The sequence below is a fragment of the Ctenopharyngodon idella genome, chromosome 14 (assembly GCF_019924925.1).
Source record: "Ctenopharyngodon idella isolate HZGC_01 chromosome 14, HZGC01, whole genome shotgun sequence".
Classification (NCBI taxonomy): domain Eukaryota; kingdom Metazoa; phylum Chordata; class Actinopteri; order Cypriniformes; family Xenocyprididae; genus Ctenopharyngodon; species Ctenopharyngodon idella.
In genome coordinates, this window is record NC_067233.1 from 1,939,597 (window position 1) to 1,961,853 (window position 22,257).

General features: G+C 37.9%; 4 protein-coding genes and 1 long non-coding RNA gene across 5 annotated transcripts in view; 2 read left to right on the top strand and 3 right to left on the bottom strand.

Annotated features, from left to right (window-relative positions):
• Nucleotides 1–1,988, bottom strand: part of si:dkey-6i22.5 (polyamine-modulated factor 1) — a 3,660-nt gene extending 1,672 nt beyond the window's left edge. Inside the window, exons 1-3 of the mRNA XM_051859777.1 lie at nucleotides 1,764–1,988; nucleotides 1,548–1,653; nucleotides 25–125 (exon numbers count right to left, since the gene is read on the bottom strand). Of these exons, the coding sequence (XP_051715737.1) occupies nucleotides 25–125; nucleotides 1,548–1,653; nucleotides 1,764–1,951 (395 nt within the window). The 5' untranslated portion in view covers nucleotides 1,952–1,988. The remainder of the gene's footprint in view (nucleotides 1–24; nucleotides 126–1,547; nucleotides 1,654–1,763) is intronic.
• Nucleotides 1–14,524, bottom strand: part of LOC127494140 (uncharacterized) — a 26,362-nt gene extending 11,838 nt beyond the window's left edge. Inside the window, exon 1 of the long non-coding RNA XR_007924809.1 lies at nucleotides 14,385–14,524. This is a non-coding gene — a long non-coding RNA (uncharacterized LOC127494140). The remainder of the gene's footprint in view (nucleotides 1–14,384) is intronic.
• On the top strand, nucleotides 2,152–6,808 carry tmx2a (thioredoxin-related transmembrane protein 2a). The gene is made up of 8 exons (XM_051859772.1): nucleotides 2,152–2,357; nucleotides 4,292–4,352; nucleotides 4,454–4,567; nucleotides 4,658–4,734; nucleotides 4,918–5,024; nucleotides 5,094–5,159; nucleotides 6,151–6,280; nucleotides 6,360–6,808. Exons 1-8 carry the CDS (start codon nucleotides 2,169–2,171, stop codon nucleotides 6,540–6,542), a joined length of 927 nt encoding a protein of 308 aa, XP_051715732.1. The 5' UTR covers nucleotides 2,152–2,168; the 3' UTR covers nucleotides 6,543–6,808.
• ccng1 (cyclin G1) lies at nucleotides 12,140–18,778 on the top strand. Its single transcript, XM_051859773.1, has 6 exons — nucleotides 12,140–12,380; nucleotides 14,533–14,796; nucleotides 14,902–15,155; nucleotides 15,259–15,337; nucleotides 15,418–15,528; nucleotides 17,711–18,778. Exons 2-6 carry the CDS (start codon nucleotides 14,533–14,535, stop codon nucleotides 17,900–17,902), a joined length of 900 nt encoding a protein of 299 aa, XP_051715733.1. The 5' UTR covers nucleotides 12,140–12,380; the 3' UTR covers nucleotides 17,903–18,778.
• Nucleotides 18,779–19,078: 300 nt separating this feature from the next.
• On the bottom strand, nucleotides 19,079–22,253 carry nudcd2 (NudC domain containing 2). The gene is made up of 4 exons (XM_051859778.1): nucleotides 22,008–22,253; nucleotides 20,481–20,529; nucleotides 20,216–20,367; nucleotides 19,079–19,184 (listed from the first exon to the last, which is right to left on the bottom strand). Exons 1-4 carry the CDS (start codon nucleotides 22,194–22,196, stop codon nucleotides 19,101–19,103), a joined length of 474 nt encoding a protein of 157 aa, XP_051715738.1. The 5' UTR covers nucleotides 22,197–22,253; the 3' UTR covers nucleotides 19,079–19,100.
• Nucleotides 22,254–22,257: the final 4 nt, after the last annotated feature.

A 22,257-nucleotide genomic window follows, 5' to 3' on the forward strand; every position in this document is an offset into this window, starting at 1 on the left:
CAGGAGAGCATCATGTGAACTCACCACGCAGCTTGTGGCGTGTCTTTAGCGAGCTCCTGCAGTTTGTCCAACTCTTCAAGCCTCACCTGCAGATCGCCCTCCTCAATCACAGTCGCAATTTCCTTCTAAACACATCATCATCACAAAACATATGATCAGAACGATCACTGCTAAAACAGATACACCTCTAACATGAAGCAACACTGTGATCATCTAAACTGCTGAATGTCACACAGCTCAATCTGTTGTGAGATGTGTGTAGATAATGTGACTTAAGACTGTCGAGAATGTGTGGGATTTTGCTTGAAGAAAGTAGAAAATTAAGCCAATTTTAAGACCATCAAGATTTAATTTTATTGTGACATTATTTTCATGACAAATAAAGATACCCATTGTAATGTACTGAAAAAAATATATATGGGTCATTAGCAAATAAGGTTTTTAAAAGTGTACAAAAAACATAATGGAGATATAATTAATTTTGAAGTTTTATTAAGTGTTAACAATGAGATTATGTGGTTTTTATAATCAATTAACACTGATTTTATCATTTATTACAAGATTTGTCACCAAAAAAGTCATTCGGTTTAACCAAAATTTCGGTTTTACCGAATGACGATATTTTCAAACAATGCTAACAGGCTGATATCTAGCTAGCTAGCAAAAGGACAATCAAACATTTTATATTTAGCACAATTTTTTAAAATATTACAACATTTTCCATGTTTATAGCGGTTGTACCGAATGACCTGATGTTTGAGTGCGTATGATCAAGTGAAAACATGAATTTTTCAAATAGTTAAGAGAGAGTTAGTTACTTTGCTTCACGACCATGTGGTCCTTTGCAGGTGTCTGAATGATGTCACATCCTGTCACATGATACTGACCACATGACTTCATCCAAAATGGTCCCTTTATATTGGTTACCCCGAATGACATCAATGAAATTCATTTTTCCGGACATTCTTCGATTTTGTCATTTTATCATCACTGATTTTGTCATTTATTACAAGATTTGTCACCAAAAAAGTCATTCAGTTTAACCAAAATTTTAGTTTTACCGAATGACACTTTTGGTTATACCAAATTTACCAAATCATGACTTGATCCAAAATGGTCCTTTATATTGGTTACTCCGAATGACATCAATGAAATTCATTTTTCCGGACATTATTTCTCATAACCAAGCAACGACTTCTACACATAATTTTAATACCATTTTGCACTATGTTGATATATGATGTTATAAAATCATGCCAGAATAAAAAATATATACATTTATTTCATTTCAAGATATTTTAATCACAAATGAAATGGCTGTATTGGCCTCCAAAATCTTTAAAATACCTTTATATGTAGCAAAATATAATTAAAACATTTTGGATTCAATAAAAGAGATCTAGTTGTACTACCTTACAAACTTTGGATGTCATATCTTTGTTTATTATTATTATTAAGGCCTTTGGACAAAAAAATGACCCGTCACATCATTGGCCCATATATATATATATATATATATATATAAATAAATAAGTAATATACTTTACCTGTACTAAAGTCTGCAGTTGGCTGATGAACTGTTTGTGCATGGCTTCAGTCAGTTGAGGGTTTTGTTTTGACAGTGGCTGGAAATAGTGAGAAAACCTGTCGAAACTGACACAAAGAGTGCAACTAAATTTAAAAAGTGAAGCTACTTAGTAACAGACAACAAAAACCACTTGTTTTAACGCGAATTCAGTGAAAAACTATTTTATTCGAGTTACCTGGCGTTGTCCAACATCCACTGCAGACTCTTCTCCATCACCTTATTAAAGAGTTTGAGTCTCGGTTTAGTCTGAGATGATTTAACCGAATCATTGCGACGAGTCGATGCTTGTGATGAAACTTCACCAGCTTTATCCGCATTATTATTCGCTGAAACGGATTCACTGCTCTTCTCGGACTCCTCCATCTTACTGTTGATATTTACAAAAGTCCCCGCCAAGAAGAAGCGCGTCACACTACGGAAAGCGAGCAGCTGCCAGTTCAAGTCGTTTTCTCGAAACGCGTTTATCTGGTCTGACGGTTCATATTACCGCACTGACCCCTCAGCTGTCTATGATCTATTTCTACCCTCCCCTTCTCTTTCCTTTACCACATGAGACTTGGTTTTTACTACGTCTGCAGCAATGAGTTTAATTAGAGGTGTTGTTTCTACTTTATACCATATTCCAAAGATTTATAAATGGTTTTATCGGCCCTATTATCTGCTGTCACTGCTGATGACACTGGCGTTTCCAATCGTGCGCAGCTGTCCGGGACTGTGCGAGAATTTGCCATCTCAAAGAGAAGACGCCAACTCATGCGCCTTTGACTGGGTCAGTGAAGTTCAGAGAAACTCACTTGGAAAGCCTATGCTCTTATAAATTATTTTACTATAGCCTAACTTTATTACAGCTTAATAACACTTGCACTAGTAGAAAAGTAGCATGGTACTGATATGTTTTTGAACCGCATGCTGTGTTGCCTGACCCTGTAAATAAAATAAAACTAAATATTTAAGTGTATTCTTGTTATACGGTACCGGTCAAAAGTTACTATTTTTAATATTTTTGAATGACAAGACTGCATTTATTTGATCAAAAATACAGAAAAAACAATAATATTGTGACATATTATTGCAATTTAAAATAATGGTTTTCTATTTTAATATACTTTAAAGTATAATTTATTTCAGTGATGCAACGCTGATCACCATTACTCCGATCAGTGTCACATGATCCTTCAGAAATCATTCTAATATGCTGACTTATTATCAATGTTGAAACAGTTGTGCTGCTTAATATAGAAATCTTTTCTAACAATATAAGTCTTTACTATCACTTTTTATCAATTTAACACATCCTTGCTGAATGAAAGTATTCATTTCTTTCAAAAAAAGAAAAAAAATACTTTTGAACGAGTTAAACAAATGCTGTTCTTTTATTCAAAGAATCCTGAAAAGGCATGGTTCCCAAAAAAATATTAATCAGCACAACTGTTTCCAACATTGATAATAAATCATCATAATAGGATGATTTCTGAAGGATCATGTGACACTGGAGACTGGAGTAATGATGCTGAAAATTCAGCTTTGCATCAATAATATTTTTAAGGTATATTAAAATAGAAAACCATAATTTTAAATTGTAATAATATTTCATTTTTCCTGTATTTTTTATCAAATAAATGCAGCCTTGATGAGCAGAAGAGACTTCTTTCAAAACATTAAAAATATTGTTTCCAAACTTTTGACAGGTACTTTATATGGGTCAGTGACGAATAATGTTTTTGAAAGTGTAAACATAATGGAGATATAATTAATTTTGAAGTTTTATTAAGTGTTAACAATGAGATTATGTGGTTTTTATAATCACTGATTTTGTCATTTTTTACAAGATGGACAAAATTTGTCACCAAAAAAGTCATTCGATTTTACCAAAATTTCGGTTTTACCGAATGACACTTTTGGTTATACCGAATGACGATATTTTCAAACAATGCTAACAGGCTGATATCTAGCTAGCTAGCAAAAGGACAATCAAACATTTTATATTTAGTACAAGTTTTTAAAATATTACAACATTTTCCATGTTTTATAGCGGTTGTACCGAATGACCTGATGTTTCATGCGTATGATCAAGTGAAAACATGAATTTTTCCAATAGCTAAAAGAGAGTTAGTTACTTTGCTTCATGACCATGTGATCCTTTGCAGGTGTCTGAATGATGTCACATCCTGTCACATGATATTGATCACATGACTTGATCCAAAATGGTCCCTTTATATTGGTTACTCCGAATGACATCAATGAAATTCATTTTTCCGGACATTCTTTCTCATAACAAAGCAACGACTTCTACACATAATTTTAATACCATTTTGCACTATGGTGATATATGATGATATAAAATCATGCCAGAATAAAAAAACTTAAACATTTATTACATTTTAAGATATTTTAATCACAAATGAAATGGCTGTATTGGACTTTGGACGGTTAAACCGAATGACCTTTTGACACTTCAAAATCTTTAAAATACCTTCATATGTAGCAAAATATAATTAAAACCTTTTGGATTCAATAAAAGAGATCTAGTTGTACTACCTTACATACTTTGGATGTCATATCTTTGTTTTTTATTATTATTAAGGCCATTGGACAAAAAAAAAAAAGACCTGTCACATGACGTCATTGACCCATATATATATAATATGTGTTTCTAAAATGTGTTTCTTTATTTGTATAACCTGTATAATTGCTCCTGTATAGAGGGAGGTGGAGATTTTAATGTTTCTCAGTGCCATTGTCATGATGAAGAACCGCAGAGCCAGTAAGTTTAAATGTGTCATCAGATTACACACATCATCAAACTAGATATTCATGAATAATATGTACATCGATGGTGCTTTATTTGATCTCTGTCTCTCTCAGTAACACTGGAGCAGCACATTGGGAATATATTTCTCTTCAGTAAGGCGGCGAACGTGGTGCTGTTCTTTCGAGTGGACCTGAGACTCGGCCTTCTCTACCTCACGCTGTGTGTGGGTAAATAAATGAACATATGATCCACTTGGAAAATAAAAACACTACATACTTGTGTGATGTATAATGTGATACTGTGCCTTCTCTACACAGTGTTTTTGATCACATGTAAACCACCAATCCACATGGGCCCTGAGTACATCACATACTTCAGTGACTCAACTATAGATGTGAGTGAAATTCAGACTTCAGTATTTGTGTAGTTTATCAATATCTTCTTTTGCATGTGTGCATAGATGTGTCTTCTTACAATACATTGTATAAAATGATGTTATTTTAAAAATATATATTATTTCACATTATTTAATGTCATGAACTGAAACTAATATGCACATTATTCTACACAATGTCAGGATGAACTGCAGAGGGACGGTCGTGTGACATGGATTGTTGAGTTTTATGCCAACTGGTCTCCAGAGTGTCAGTCATTTGCTCCTGTTTTTGCTGACCTGTCACTTAAGTAAGTCACACTATACTAACATACTCTACATCTACTCTCACACTTAATAACTTTTACTGTGTTCACCAGGTATAGCTGCTTAGGCCTCAAATTTGGAAAAGTGGACATTGGACAATATGGAGCAGTTGCTGAGAGGTAAAGCCATCTTTATTCCCAATGAAACAGAATATTTCTACCCTATTGTGACGTGTATCCAAGTGAAACGGCGTCTCAAAAGAGAACAAATGTAAGGCAGGGGCTTGATTTTGTCTGTGGGGAATTGATTGGATGGTTGTGGTTTGCTATTGGTGGATCTCATGTGAGTGACAGGTTGTCTCTGGTGTCTCCAGAATGTGTCTGTGAAGTTTCAGCTCAAAATACCCCACAGATCATTTATTATAGCTTGTCAAATTTGCACCTATTTGGGTGTGAGCAAAAATGCGCCGTTTTTGTGTGTGTCCCTTTAAATGCAAATGAGCTGCTGCTCCCGCCCCCTTTCCAGAAGAGGGCGGAGCTTTAACAGCTCGCGCTTCGGTCGCTCAACAACAACAAAGCTGGAGAATCTCACACAGACAAAATTACGATATTGTTCAGCCTTACATTGTTCAAACCGGAGTCGACACTGATGGAGAGACTCAGGAAGAAGTTACAACTTTTAGACGTTTCTGAATGGTTAGTGGATAAATTTATGTAGTTGCTATGGAGTTGATTCAACTCATCCACTAGCATGTGCCGACATGTTAATCTTTTGTGCAAATCCAGCGTTGAATTGACCCTCGTTTGTGAAGCAGTCCGGTGTAAAATGACGGCATGACAACAACACTCTACTACAACAACTCTTCCTCTTCTCTAAAGCAGCCCAACATGGCCTTTGTTGTGTTCTCGGGGGCGGGGTTTATGTAAATTTTAGGGTTTGTGATGTCACCAACCCAGGAAGAAGCTCGTTGTAGTCCCTACCAGCCATTTTTTGTAGTCCTTAAACAGAGAATTCTTTAAAAGAAAATATTGAACTTTGAGCGTCATAACTTTGCAGATGTTGTTTATGCTCAAACAGCAACATTACACACTAACTAAAGTTAAAAAAGTGAAATCATAATCAACCACCCCTTTAAATTTGTTGAGTGACAGCACTGTGCTCTCATTACAGGTATAAGATAAACCCCTCCCCTCTCTGCAAGCAGCTGCCTTCCCTTTTGCTGTTGCAGGGTGGTCGAGAATTCATACGACGCCCTCTAGTGGACAAGAAGGGAAGGGCCATTGGGTGGAATTTCACTGAGGTAAAAAGTCCAAAACGCTCTCAAGACGTACAAAGCAATTGGTTATTCCTCTCTGAGCTTCCGTTTGTGTGTTTAACAGGAAAGTATCATTCAAGAGTTCAATCTAAATGAGATATTCCAAAAATGTAAGAAACTCAAGAAGGGAGAGAAGCCTGAGGAACCAAAGACACTCCTGCAGGAGGCTCCTGAAGAAGAGGAGCCTGTGGGCCCACATGAGGAGGAGGAGGAGGAGGAGGATCCAGAGAGCAAAAAAGACAAATAAGACAGACTAAACATGAATTATTCAGCATCATGTCTAAACAGATGGACTGAACAGTGCAACACATCTAAATGTCTCTCTTTTCCTGTTAATCTTGATTGCGACTTTCATTTTAGTTCACAAATCATTTTTAAACTGCATTATTCTCTTAACTTACTGTGGTTTTGCAGGGGGGTTGCCAATTACGGTTTGATCTATAAAAAATATTAGGCTTTAAACAAAAACAAAATATTAAGTTACCTTTCACCAATAAAAATCCAAATGTTTCATTCTGTCCCTGATTATATGATGTCAGCATTATAAACTATGTAAATGCATGAAGATTATACGCATTTTAGAGGCCAGGTTTAAAACGCAAGAGTCAGTTTTACAAACAGCATGTCCTTGATTCATCTCTCAATCCACCAAGGAGTTCCTGGTCTTGGTTGAACACTCCTGACTCAGAGTCTTTTATACTTTATTTTATGCTACATTTGCCTTTGAGGTTCAAAGTTTTAAAACTGCTGAGTAAATCATGTTTGTGCGAGCATTAGTTATTCATACTGATATTACACAGTCTTACCCCGAAAATGAACATGCTGTCATCATTTATTCATACTCACGTCTTTCAAAACCCAATATGAATTTTTGGGTGAACTGTCCTTTTTATTTGAGCAGCAAATCCAATCAAGAGAAATTCATTTAAAGTTTAGAACTGAAATCTTCTTAATGTTGATAACACAATCAAAGCTCGCACGCTTACAAAAGGCAAACCTTGAAAAATAATTCAACATGTTATTGGTATGTGATGAAATGACTGGTCCTGAGTTTCATGTCAGATCCTGTTTTTGTGTTACCAGATCCTGGGTCAGACGTAACAACCCAGCGTTTGGGTAGTTTTTGTGTTACCCAGATCCTGGGTCAGACGTAACAACCCAGCGTTTGGGTAGTTTTTGTGTTACCAGATCTTGGGTCAGACGAAATAACCCAGGGGTTAAGTTATTTTTCGCAGGCTTTTTGCGCCCTCTTCAGGAGAGAGCAGTGCAGCTCCGTCAAATTGGTGCATGTCTTCGGTAAAATACAGGTTTGTGTACGTTTTATTTCATCTAAAAATTCATTATTGTTCTGTATATCGTTTAATTTTATGCAAAGCAACATACAGAGGCGTGATGTGAGTCACCTAAATGAGTGTCGCGTCGGTCTTTTCGCGTGATGGAAACGCCTGATGCCTTGAATAACATTTTATGATTTCATTCAAAAAGATACAGAATATAAATATTTAGGATGTTAAAATATGTACCCAGAACTTTACACTGATTATTTATGGACAGGTTATGGAGTCAGTCACAGCATTTTTCGGCTACGAGTGAAACGCAGGCGGCGATCTAAAGTTATCAGTTTCCCTGCCGAACGCGAGTCATCTCCGGCACGAGATCCAGCGCCGTTACGTTGGAAACAGGACAACAGAGACTGGTCGATTACACTTGAATTACTTCTAAATGTTTCATTTTTATTTCTAATATTTGTTAAACAAGCTTAAATGTAGGCAATATGTATTTACCCAGCCCAAATTGGGTTGTTTTTAACCCAGTGTTTTTTAGAGTATATATATATATATATATATATATATATAAACATTGATTTCAGTGCACAGCTTCAAAAAAGACAATAATCCTTCTTGTCCGAGCCCATCTGTATTAGTCTCAGTTTATGTACTGTATACGGGCCAATATGTGTCATTCTCTCTCATTCTATTGACATGTGAATCTTTGTGAGTCCTATTATTTGCTCTCGTCGGCTGCTCCTGTTTGCCTCTGATGCCTGGAGTAAGTGTGCTCCAATACTGTAGCATTATGGCACCTGGCAGACAGTGTGTTGGCACGGCCGAGGACACAGAGACAGATTGAGGCTGACACAGCAGACCTTCACTTGGCGAATGGCTGGCACTGCCTGCTGTGCGGATCAGAGCCGGCCTCTATGACACTCCACTCGGGGGGGCCTGTCACCCTTTTGGAAAAAAGGAGTGCTGCTAGACTTCAGTTCCGGCTGCAGGATGGCAAGAACATCAGCGGAAAGTGTTCGGAAATCCTTCACAGTATGATGCCATATTCTAAATGTCATCTAGGAGCCAAGTGCATCGAAAAGAAATTAGGGCATTTATAAAGGGCTCTTTCCTTACATTTGGACATAGAGTGTGGCGTATATTTACAACTCTAAAAGTGTCAAACCTGATCTGATAGGATGATTAGGGATATTAACATTTTTTGTGCTAACGTTTTGAGAACATTGTTAAATAAAGCCCCTATTAAAAGATGAAGTCTCTGGTGTCTCCAGAATGTGTCTGTGAAGTTTCAGCTCAAAATACCCCACAGATCATTTATTATAGCTTGTCAAATTTGCCCCTATTTGGGTGTGAGCAAAAACACGCCGTTTTTGTGTGTGTCCCTTTAAATGCAAATGAGCTGCTGCTCCCGCCCCCTTTCCAGAAGAGGGCGGAGCTTTAACAGCTCGTGCTTCGGTTGCTCAACAACAACAAAGCTGGAGAATCTCACGCAGCCAAAATGATGAAACTGTTCAGCCTTACATTGTCGGACACTGATGGAGAGACTCAGGAAGAAGTTACAACTTTTAGATGTTTCTGAATGGTTAGTGGATACATTTATGTAGTTTCTGTGGAGTTGATTCAACTCATCCACTAGCATGTGCCGTCATGTTAATCTTTTTTCGTTGAATTGACCCTCGTTTGTTAAGCAGTCCGGCGTAAAATGACGGCATGTCAACAACACTCTACTACAACAACTCTTCCTCTTCTCTAAAGCAGCCCAACATGGCCCCGCCCCCTTTGTTGCGTGTTCTTGGGGGCGGGGTTTATGTAAATCGTAGGGTTTGTGATGTCACTAACCTGGGAAGAAGCTCATTGTAGCCCCTACCAGCTGGTTGTTGTAGTCAGTGAATTTTTTAAAAGAAAATATCTTCGCATTACCTAAAGTTCTGAGGATGTTCCCTGTCAGCTGGGAAGGCCAGGATCACTCAGGTGTACCTGCTTAGCTTCCCTCACTATGTACACTGTCAGGTGCTATCAGATCAGCCATGTTTATGTCAAGCATTTTCAGTTCAGCCATGGCCTGGAGTCTTAATGTCATTTTGCCAAGCTTTCCAGCAAAAAGAGGGCTACAGATGAATCTCAATAATGAGCCATGTGCTCCAAACAGCAGGATTCTTGTATGGTCTCCTGTTCAAGCTGTGACTGTGAGTATGCTTGCTTTGCCACCCAAACAAGGCAACAGGGGGCTTAAAGTGTGCTGCCCCATTTTATAATAGAGGATTATTTAAATATCTGAATATTCAATCAGCAGGAAATAATTAAGCATACTCAAATCAGCCCTGCATCTGATAAGCATATTGATCAGCCATGGTCTGCAGGATACTGTACACAGAGCCAAGTGCAGAATACAGGAGGATCCTATGTTTAACATCCCAGATCTTGCCATTTATTGCAGTTTGCTACTGTAGCTCAAATTGCTCAAGAAGTTAATGCTGATAGAAAGGTGTCAGAATACACACGTATGGAGCTGCATAGCTGCAGACCAGTCAGGGTGCCCATGCTGACCCCTGTCCACCGCCGAAAAAGCCAACAGTGGACACATGAGCATCAGAACTGGACCACGGAGCAATGTAAGAAGGTGGCCTGGTCTGATGAATCACGTTTTCTTACATCACGTGGATGGCCGGGTGCGTGTGCGTCGCTTACCTGGGGAACACATGGCACCAGGATGCACTATGGGAAGAAGACAAACCGGTGGAGGCAGTGTGATGCTTTGGGCAATGTTCTGCTGGGAAACCTTGGGTCCTGCCATCCATGTGGATGTTACTTTGACACGTACCACCTACCTAAGCATTGTTGCAGACCATGTACACCCTTTCATGGAAACGGTATTCCCTGGTGGCTGTGGCCTCTTTCAGCAGGATAATGCTCCTGCCACAAAGCAAAAATGGTTCAGGAATGGTTTGAGGAGCACAACAACGAGTTTGAGGTGTTGACTTGGCCTCCAAATTCCCCAGATCTCAAAGTTTTAAAAGTCTGATCCATGGAGGCTCCACCTCGCAACTTACAGGACTTCAAGGATCTGCTGCTAACATCTACAGATACCACAGCACACCTTCAGGGGTCTAGTGGAGTGCGTCGACGGGTCAGCAAAAGGGGGACCAACACAATATTAGGAAGGTGGTCATAATGTCATGCCTGATCAGTGTACGTATATGCATGAAAATGTTTATTTTCATGTCAAGTTAAGAGATTGAAAGCATGGCCCTCCATGCTGTTTTCCTGCACAGCCCATTAACTGAGGTAAGCTAGACCTACTTCCACATCTCATACAATGACAACAAACCCCTCACTCTCGCTAAAGCTCAGTTTTGTAACTAGGCACTGGGTTAAAAGGATCTCTAGGGAAAGCTTGTGAAAAAGGCAGGTCTGTAACCCTTGGCTCTGGGGGATCTCTCTCGGAATAAATCGAGTGCTGTCAGAGCTGTCAGATTGTCATGTCATCTAATTCTAGAAATAGCTGTGAGGAGGGTTAAGAGGCAGTCGGATTATCCATGTTTATACGAAATGCTTAAAAACATCTTAGCATGCTTGTATGATGCATATAAATTCGGAAAATGCCGATTTCATCCTTGGCTTTTGGTGTGAAGGTTTTTGCAGTTATAGAGGGCTGTTATGTTTGGCGCCATCTTTTGGTACTGAAACATTAAGCAGGACAAGCTAGCAAATTATTTTGTATCAATACAGATTCTGATTTATTAACACCTTTCTTTAATTCACATATTTCTTGTTTTCTTTTTCAGCTGACTTATCTTAGAATATGAATATGTCATCTGTGAATTTGGAGCATGTGTTTATAAATGAAGACTATATGTCCAAGTAACTTGTATTTCTTTTATTATATACTTGTGTATTTGATTGTTTGCTTGACAATAGAGTCACAGTGCGTATTTATGTTCAGATGTTTTGTCTGTTTTGGCTAACTGTTGTTGTTTTTGTTGTAACCCCTGGAACCTTCTAGAACATTCTAGGATGAGAAAAGTTTCTCAAAGACAATAGGAATAGAAAGAGGTATTGAATTGACAAATTTGTTGGGTTTTGTTTGAATATAGTCATATATGTGTGTGTGTGTGTGTGTGTGTGTGTGTGTTTTCATGAAACCAAATGTAATCATTCTTTCATTTTGCAGTATTTTTCTTAATGTGTTTTTATTTTATATATATTTATTTAATCATTCATTCATTTTTTATTTATTGAATAAGAATTAATGTGCTCATGTTTTTGTTTTGAGGGTTTTTTTCACGCAGTTATCGTGGGGATTTTACTTTCACGCAGTTATGGTGGTGATTTAATACTTTAAAATACTTTTTTGTCTTTTTCTGTCTTCCTAACCCAACGCTTTTACGCTATTTTGTGTGTTTTTAAGCTTTGCAAGTCACAGGAGCACAATGAGTAAGCTGGACTTCACAAGCGACTAAACCCCGCCTCTGTTTGCCGAATGGGGGCGTGGTCAACGCGTACAGACAAACCGCGACCAATAGGCTTTTAGAAAGACGGAGCTCTGTGTCAGCACTGCCCAATAAGGTGATCCTATGTTTGGATATGGACTTTCTCAGAGTATATAAAATGGAAGAAGCCTGCGCGTCATTGCCTGACGCCAAGGGTTGGGGTGTGCAAGGCGAATAAGTAATCTTGCTTTAAACTTACATACTTTGAACTTTCTTTTTTTTATTTTAAGGAGCTTTATTTTGTGTTTTATTTCATAAAATCAAAGATTTACATACTTGTTTTTAATCGGATCATCAAAACTACAAAAGGTAAGCAATACATTCATTTATTAATATTATTGCAGATTTTATAAATAAAAGCGCTGTGTACTTAACACATTACGATATGTTTTTTAAAGCTCTAGATGTTTCTTTTAAGCTAATGGTTGATCAGGCCTACAAATGTTCTCCACCACCCTAAAACAACAGAGGACACTCCATGTTCGTACGTTAAACGTAAAATATATGGCTTTGAAATTGAAGTTAGATTTAATATATTGATTTAAAGTTTAATCTAAAGTTAAATGAAACCGCCAAATATTGTTAAAAGACTTTAATGGAGAATAAACATCGTGAACGCGCTGGTTCGTGGACATGCCCCGACATGACCAGCTGCTCGCGTGCACAGTTATTCATGAATCTGTGATCTCGAGCTCTTACACCATTTGCGCTACGCAAAGAAATAAAGAGAACATTGTAAACACGAGCAATATTGTTTGGGGTACGTTGTTTACGCGTATATATTGAAGTGATTTCACAGTTTCATAAGCCGGGACATGCCCGGGCATGTATTCAGACCCTCGTTCTCACAGCGCCCAAGATGGACACTTGTTTTAGCTCCGCTATCATTTGATGTCCTTAAAACAGTGTGAAATCCTTTAATATTCTGAAATGAGATATATTGGGAACACCTGAGTTACATATGCACTAGAAGGTGTATCTTGATTACATAATTCTCATTTACTTTATCGTAGTGCAGAGGTCTGAGGTGTTCGGCTTGTGTTTGCGTTCCACGTTATATTGTCTATATGGAAAACCGTTCAACAATTTCTACGTGGCTGAATTATGTTGTCCACAATGTATTTTTTATTTTTGCTGTTATCTTTAAAGGGTTAGTTAGCCTCAAAAAATTCTGTCATTAATTACTCACGTCGTTTCAAACACTTAAGGCCTTCGTTCATCTTCGGAACAGAGATTAAGATATTTTTGATGAAATCCAAGTGTTATTTTTCTATATTTTTTTTATTATTATTATATACTCCATAGAAGGCAGCGAAATTACCACTTTCAAGGTCCAGAAAAGTAGTAAAAACATCGTTAGAGTAGTCAACGTGACTACCGTGGTTTAACCGTGATGTTATGAAGTGACAAGAATACTTTTTGTGCGCGAAAATAACGACTTTATTCTGCAAAATAGTCTCGTGCAGTTGACGTAGTGAACGCAGTTCAGCGCTTCCGTGTTTATGTCCGAACGTCCGCATACGTCATGCTGCTCACGTGATCAGCGTCCACAACCTGCAACAAAAGTAGAGCAGCAGAATGACAAAAAAAAAACGGAGATATAATTAGTTTTGAAGTTTGAAGTGTCAACAATGAGATTGTGGTTTTAAATAATTAACACTGCTTTTTTTTTTTTTTTTAAACAAAATTTGTTACCAAAAAAGTCATTCGGTTTAACCAAAATTTCGTTTTAACAGAATGACGATATATTCAAACAATGCTAACAGGATGATATCTAGCTAGCTAGCAAAAGGACAATCAAACATTTTATATTTAGTACAAGTTTTTAAAATATTACAACAATTTCCATGTTTTATAGCGGTTGTACCGAATGACCTGATGTTTCAGGACATGCGTATGAGCAAGTGAGAACATGAATTTTTCAAATAGTTAAAAGAGAGTTAGTTACTTTGCTTCACGACCATGTGATCCTTTGCAGGTGTCTGAATGATGTCACGTCCTGTCACATGATATTGACCGCATGACTTGATCCAAAATGGTCCTTTATATTGGTTACTCCAAATGACATCAATGAAATTCATTTTCCCGGACATTCTTCCTCATAACAAAGCAACGACTTCTACACAATTGTAATACCATTTTGCACTGATATGTTATAAAATGCAGAATAAAAAATATATACATTTATTACATTTTAAGATATTTTAATCACAAATGAAATGGCTGTATTGGCCTTTGGACGGTTAAACCAAATGACCTTTTGACACTTCAAAATCTTTAAAATACCTTTATGTAGAAAAATATAATTAAAACCTTTTGGATTCAATAAGAGATCTAGTTGTACTACCTTACATACTTTGGATGTCATATCTTTGTTTATTATTATTAAGGCCTTTGGACAAAAAAAAAATTGACCCGTCACGTCATTGACCCATATGCTGATGTTGTGTTATAATTTCAGATGATTGACCAGGTTACCGGAGCAGGGGCTTTGCCTTTCGCAGTCCAGCTCAAAGCTCTTCTGGACCAAGAGGCCAGATATCAGCCCAAACTCAGTGGACTTCGTGTCATCGAGTCTGCTCAGGATAATGGTCTGAGAATGACCGTCAAGTTGAGAGACTTTCAAGTGAGAGAACTTCTCTCCCTGACACGATTCTTTGGCTTCTGTGCGGAGACGTTCTCCCTCGCTGTGAACCTTCTAGATCGATTCCTGGCCGTGGTGAAGGTGTGTGTGCTTTTTAGACAAATTTAAATGTTTATTATAGCAATGGACCTCATCTTGGTATTTGACCTTCTAAATATGAGTCCCTGATGAATGATTTTTCTTCAGATTCAGCCCAAGCATCTGTCCTGTGTTGGTCTCTGCTGCTTCTACATCGCTGTGAAAACTTCAGAAGAAGAGAAGAATGTTCCTTTGGCCAGTGACCTCATCAGGATCAGTCAGAATCGCTTCACGGTCCATGACATGATGAGGATGGAGAAGATCGTTCTGGAAAAGCTCTATTGGAAGGTCAAGGCTCCAACTGCCCTTCACTTCCTTAGATTCTTTCACTCTCGCATTCAAGAGAAGGTGGACGCAGAAAGGTGAGCGGCTCGACGTTGTATGTATACTATTAAAAAGTTTAGGGTTTTGTTTTATGTGTGTGTAGTAGGCCTACTGAAATAATGTTTCAATGTTTCTTTTCAGTAAGAGGATTCTGAACATTGAGAGGCTTGAGGCTCAGTTGAAGGCTTGCCATTGCTCCTTTATTTTCACTAAAATGAAGGTAAGCTGTTTTGGACCATTCTGCAGTTTGATTTCAAAATGAAGTATGTTTGGAGTTTGACTATAATTCTGTTCCTACAGCCTTCACTGCTTGCTTTGTCCCTTCTGGCCCTGGAGATCGAGGATCAGCACGAGTGTGAGCCAGTTCCGGCTCTGAAAGAGGCTCTGGATGAACTACAGGAGAGTTTGTCTGTGAGTTTCCTTTACTTGGATTAAAGCAGATTTACTGATTTCAACAAACAGCTTGTGCTTAAAGGATTAGTTCACTTCAGAATTAAAATTTATTCACCCCCATGTCATCCAAGATGTTTGTCTTTCTTCAGTCAAAAAGAAATGAAGGTTTTTGAGGAAAAACATTCCAGGATTTTTCTCCATATAGTGGACTTCAACAGGGTTCAATGAGTTGGAAAAGTCACGCGTGACGTACAGGGAAGTACCGATCCAGTGTTTAAAAAGCGAATGTGCAATGTGAAAAGTCCTTTCCAATGTGATTTACATAATGCGTGGCGTATCGCAGTGCAAGACGAGCATTTGTGGTTAAGTGTGTGTATATATTTTATTTTTTTTGAAAATGGCCGATCATTTCACTAGATAAGACCCTTATTCCTCGTCTGGGATCATGTAGAGCTCTTTGAAGCTGCACTGAAACTGACATTTGGACCTTCAACCCGTTGAACCCCAGTGAAGTCCACTATATGGAGAAAAATCCTGGAATGTTTTCCCTCAAAAACCTTCATTTATTTTTCAACTGAAGAAAGACAAACATCTTGGATGACATGGGGGTGAGTAAATTATCAGGAAATTTTATTACTAAAGTGAACTAATCCTTTAAAGTGTTACCTTGGTTGGGGGGAGACATAGGCGAAATTGTGTTGCGCAACCAGTTATGCTAGGTTCAGACTACACAGTCACTGTCAGATTATGCAGTTTAACTTCTAAATTTGTGTCATGGACAAGAAACATGTCAGACTACACATTGCTTCCCGACCAATCATCGCTTGCCGTCTTCAACAACATGCGTTATGTCTTTGAGAAGGTCTGAACTAGTGACCGACTTCCAGAAACAAGAGCGTAAATAAACTACTGAAGCGGCGCATTAGCTTAATGCTAATTCCAGCACTCACCGGGTTGCTGAAGCACCTCCGCCATCGTTCTCCAGCGTTTATCTTTTTTCACTCTGTCATGGCAGTCCCTCGAGGAAACATCATAAAGGCAGGAATATTGTTGCCAAAGCTACACAAACTTATCACAAACACCAATACCATCGTTTCATTCGTTTCGCAGTGTTTGAAAACTGCGTATGGAAGAGCTTCTGTGATCCTATTGGTCAGTCACAGATGTTAAAACTAAACATGCTAGTCTTTGTCATGAAGCGTTGTAGACGTCGGTTGTAGTCCACTATGACAAACTGTATGAGATGAAAGATCAATTCTTGCTTCCTGACGCCGTTTCTTTGCGAATCTCCATGACACCTTGCGTCAAATGGATTGTGCCAATATTGGGCTGATATTGTGAACTAGTGTTGTTAAATGTTGATATGTATCGATACGGAAATATCTGAAACCGTTCCAATACTCCAATACCAGCTGCACATTCTCGCTCTTTTCTTCTCTTCGACAGTGAATTGACACACTCACCACCTCTCTCACTCATCTCACTCGCTCCGGTTGAATAGCACTTGTATCGCACATAATTTTAGTCATTCCCGCAGGTTTCGCACTCACACCAAAAGTGTGCGCGCCACTGATCTATATAAGTGGCGCTCTCATGAAGCCGCATCTGAAACAGCTCGCGAGAACCAATTTGACTATATTTATGGCTTATTGCGCTTAAACGGTCAAATACGTACAGAATTGTCAATGTCCGTCTTGGCGAGTTTTTGAACGTAAATATTTGAAAGAAAACGCATGTTGTATAACAGTATATTGGATCTGTGCATAATCTCTTAAAGTGACAGAAGCCTAATAAACCTCCTGCTGTCTGTAATGTTAATTAAAGAACAAAAGACAAAGAAAATCACTCACTGCTCTTGACTGAATAATTTTTGTAACTTTTAATTGTAAGCATTAATCTGTTCTTAATTTTTACAATGAAAACTACGGTAGTGACGGACCTTTGCTTTTGTGTTGTGACATATCCAAGTGAAACAGATTAAAAAATGTGGGGGGGAAAAAAATGTTTAGTGGGGATTGGCTCTATGCATCGGTTGTTGATTTGGATGTTATGTGGGTGTTGCACTCAAAAGTGGAGTCAAAAGTTTGGAGAAGTCCTGCATATGTCACCAGAGAAAAGTCTGTTTCGACATTTCAATTAAACATTACGAGGTAAATGGTCATTAATTGTGTTTTGTGACCTTTTACTTTTTGCATTTCAGGTTAAATCTGGAGACCTGGTTTGCGTGAGGGAGCTTGTTGCTAAATGCCTGGCTGAATACGCCACCACCAAGTGCCTGAAGCCAAACGGCCAGAGACTGCGTTGGATGATTTCTGGTAGAACCGCCAGACAACTCAAGCATAGTTACTACAAGATTGCCCATCTACCAACGATTCCTGAATATGCTTGTTAAGACTGTTAGTGTTGTGCGCCCATAACCGAACAACTTAATTCAGTCCTATGGAAAACCGTGTGAATGGTTCAATATCTACGCTATGGGCACCCAACACTAATTGTGCTTCATTTCCGTTAACTTTAATTCCTTCCTCAGTCTTTGTTCTCTATGACACCTTCAACGATTGTATTTATTTCACATCCGCACTGGCTCAATCTTGATTACTAGTCAAGGGTGGGTTTGAGCAAGTCTATCAGATGGGTTTCACTGGTAAGGCTTGCACATGTACAGTATGTTCATTTGAATCGGCGCAAGAATCGCTGGTTGTTTAAAGCAATGAAGTATAGAACCGCCTAGGTCCTCAGTCCACTGTGTGGAAGAGGAGGGAGAAGGGTTTTGAGATTCACGACAACAACAGAACCAAGAGATCAGGCCCAAAACCCTTAACTCCCACCCTAGGTTGTCCGCTGTTGTAATGCACACTCCTACCCAAGGTGATGAAAATGAGATGGTTTTTTGTTTTTTCTTTTCTTTATTTTTGGCATTCTGCTTTCTAATGTGGCATGATGAGATCTGGATGGCTATGGAAATGCAGGTTTTAACTTTATATAACATGCCTGTAATAGGAAGAAAATGGCTAATTACTAACTGACCAGGCTGAAGCTTATTTTACATTTGGTTAATACTACAAACTTATGTAACCATGACCATTTGTTTTATACCTGGTATAAATTACACTTAACAAAAATTGAGTGGTACAAATAAAACTGTTGAAATGGATTGAATTGAATGCAAGTGGCTCCTTTTGTTTTGGCTCTAATCTGGAAGTCAAGAGCAGCATTTTGCAAAATTATGTAGTTGAACCTTTCAATAAAAACTTATTGAAATGTGAAATACTCTTGCTTGTTTTGTGGTGTTTGAGGCCTTTAATAAGTGCTTAAGAACATAATTTATTGAAATTCAAAGGATAGCTGAGTCAACAGTCTTCTAAAACCACTGTGGTGGCAAATACAAAAAAAAACTTGGCGTTTGTAAATTAAAACCACCATAAAGGCTGCTTGTGATTAGACTATGGCTTTATATCGATTGATGGACATTGTGATATGTTCCTCCATTTGAAACAAGTTTCCAAAGGAGAAAATGTTCTCAATGAGGGGAAATAACACTGGTGCAATTTGGTAAGACCACATCAAATACAGTAATGACAATAGTCCTTTTATTTTTTCAAGTTGGAGAAATCTGGTCCACCACCATGAAAGTTCCCAGAGATCTCTGCCCCGCTGAAGTCAAATCCAGGGTTCTGTTTGAAACAGGATGGGGAAGAAAATATATAAATGGTGGATATACACTACAATTCAAAAGTTCAAGTCTGTAAACTTATATTCAGCAAAGATGCATTAAATTAATCTGAAGTTAGGTATTTTTTAGAAAGATGTTTCTTTTGGATTATCTGAATAGAAAAGTCCTAAAGAAGAAATGCATGTTTCCACAAAAATATGTATCTTTTCCACAACAAAGATGTACTAAAAAACAAACATTATCCTTTGTGTTTTTCACGTACATTATTCATGCCAGGCCAGTAGATGGCAATGTCACTTTGTAAAGGACCACTAAGCGCCTATATACTGAACATGTAACATGCATGGTGTCACCGTTTTCACAAATTTACGTTTTTGTAGTTTACACTGAGATGATAACGTATCGTTATCAAAAAACTTGCATTTCGAAACCCGTTTTCAAAAGTTTGCATTTTTGGTGGACATAAGGGTACGTTTACGCAACAAAGATGTACTAAAAAACGTAAATATTTTCTTTTGTGTTTCTCGCGTACAGACAAAAACATTGTTAAAACAATCTCTGTCCACACGGAACTGCAAAAACATTTAAAAACGCTGTATTATTCACGCCAGGCCAGTAGATGGCGATGTCACTTTGTAAAGAAACACTATGCGCCTATAGACTGAACACGTAACATGCATGCGCGTGGCGTCACCTTTTTGTGTTTTTGTAGTTTACACGGAGACAACAACAATATAGTTTTCAAAAACTTGCACTTCGAAACCCATTTTCAAAAGTTTGCGTTTTCAGGCCCCCAAAACGCCATTGTCGAGAAAATGAACGGCCAAAATGCTTAAAATGTTTTCCGTTTTTTTTTGTTGAAAACGGTGTCGTGTGAACGGCCCCTAAGAAACTTTTTTCAAAAATCTTACCGACACCAAACTTTTGAAATGTAGCTTGACTTTTTTTGAATTTTTTAATTCAGGAGGCTGACCTTCAAGTACACATGACTGAAGTGTGCGCCCAGCAGGGTGCAGTGAAATAGTGCCGCACCTCTCTCTGGAACCTCTCCAGCGTGAGCTTCCTCTGCATCTGATCCTGCACCCACAGGTCAGCTGTGTACTCTCCCTCCAGAAGAGACTGCCAGCAGTTCCCAGCCTCTCGGTTCGTCTTCATAAGAATTATTTGGATCAATTTTTTGTCCTCTGAATGGCACAACAAACACAAAGTTTTTCCAGAGATATATATTTTTGAAGTTGAAGAAAGATACATGCACTATTTACTCTAATATGAATATGTAAATGGATTTTAGTCTTACCTAACGTCCACGTTGCTTCATCGCTGACTGTAGATCCAAACAGCTTCCCCTATAAGACGACAGAAAACTGAATTTAAAATTTAGAAGTAGCTGACAGTTTCCATTAGCATCACTAGCAACATGAACCTCAGTGGGATGTTGCTTATCCAGGCTGAAATGCAATAATGCATTGTGTTTACATGACAGGAAGTCGCCCAACAACAAAATATTCCTTCTAGTCATACAGTTTACAAACAACTATAATGGACCGATTGGGGGTACTTGAGGCACTCCTAATCAAATTGCCTATGGCAGGACTCAGGGCTCCCACATATTCTGACCAATGAATTTCCATGACTATTTCAATGCTTTTCCAATTGATTGCTCTATTTAAGTTTTTTAAAATTGTTTTTAATCCCACCGGAAACAAGCAATTTCATTTTAATTATTTCACAGAGCACATTTGCTTTTTGCTACATTCTCTGAGAAACAATTTGGCTGTTTGACCATCAAAACCACTAATGATGCATGATATATCATCCACAATATCGGTATCGGCCGATATATGTTCATTTTTAACGTTATCTTTATCGGCCCAATAAGAAAATTTGGCCAATATATTAAAGCTGATAAATAATGGATTATTTCCTTCAGCTGAGACACTTCAGATGCGCATGATGGTTTTGAATTGCTTGAAATATGATTGAAATCACTTCAAAAAGGAAAATACAGTCTGTCATATAAGCTACATAAAATTATAATGAGAACATCATAATCGTGTGCTTGGAACATGGATTTTAATGGTGAGACTTTTGTTTTTGTAATCAGGCTCTCAAAAATTATATAAAAGTTTTTATTTAGATTTATCGGTAAATATATCGGTTATCGGCTTTCAAATATAAAGAGTTATCGGCCAAAATTTTCATAACGGTGCATCCCTAAAAACCACAATACTTTGTTATTAAAACATCTGACATCAATAAGCGTGATATTCATTTACAATATTCCTATAAAAAAAAACATATGAAGTTCTATGAAACTCAAATCACATATATAATTTTTTTTTTAAAGTCGTAAATACGAGTGGGAGCTCGGGATTTTCTTCAAGCCCCGATCTTTAGATGTTGGGGGCGTGTCATTGAGAAACGTGACAGATTACAACAATATTATAGGTGTGACATTGTCAGGCTTTTTTTTAATTTACAACAAAATAAGCTAATTCCCTGCAAAAAAAAAATAAATAAAATAATAGCATTGTAATATAACAATAGAATATGCAACGATAAAGTTTACAGTGGCTTCATAAAATAATTAAACACATTAAAAAGCAAAACACACCTGATGCACATTATTAGTTCTTCATTTTCTAGATTTCAAACACCTTGCTATATTTTTGTGTAGTTAATTAAAATGTACACCGCCATCTTGCTCCGTAGAAAGTTACTTGAACGCACCTGACGTCGTAAACACGACTTCCCAACTCGTAAATACGAACTTCCCAGTAGTACTTGAACGCACTATAAATCTACTCGATGTTCATATCCATACCTTGAAGATCTGTTGATCTTTTACACGAAGCTCTATCTGTTTGCTCTCGATGTTACACTTGATCTCTTTGGCTGAAGTACCAGGAGGAACATTGACTTCGATGAAAACCTCTTCCATAGTCTGATACCATGAGCCCCATGCTGTTTTACACGGGATCACTCCACTCCTCTCATCAAAATGCACTGACATACTGCTCGCCTCAGAGGCCTCTCATGAACGCAGGAGATCGAGATCGGACAAACGCACATCA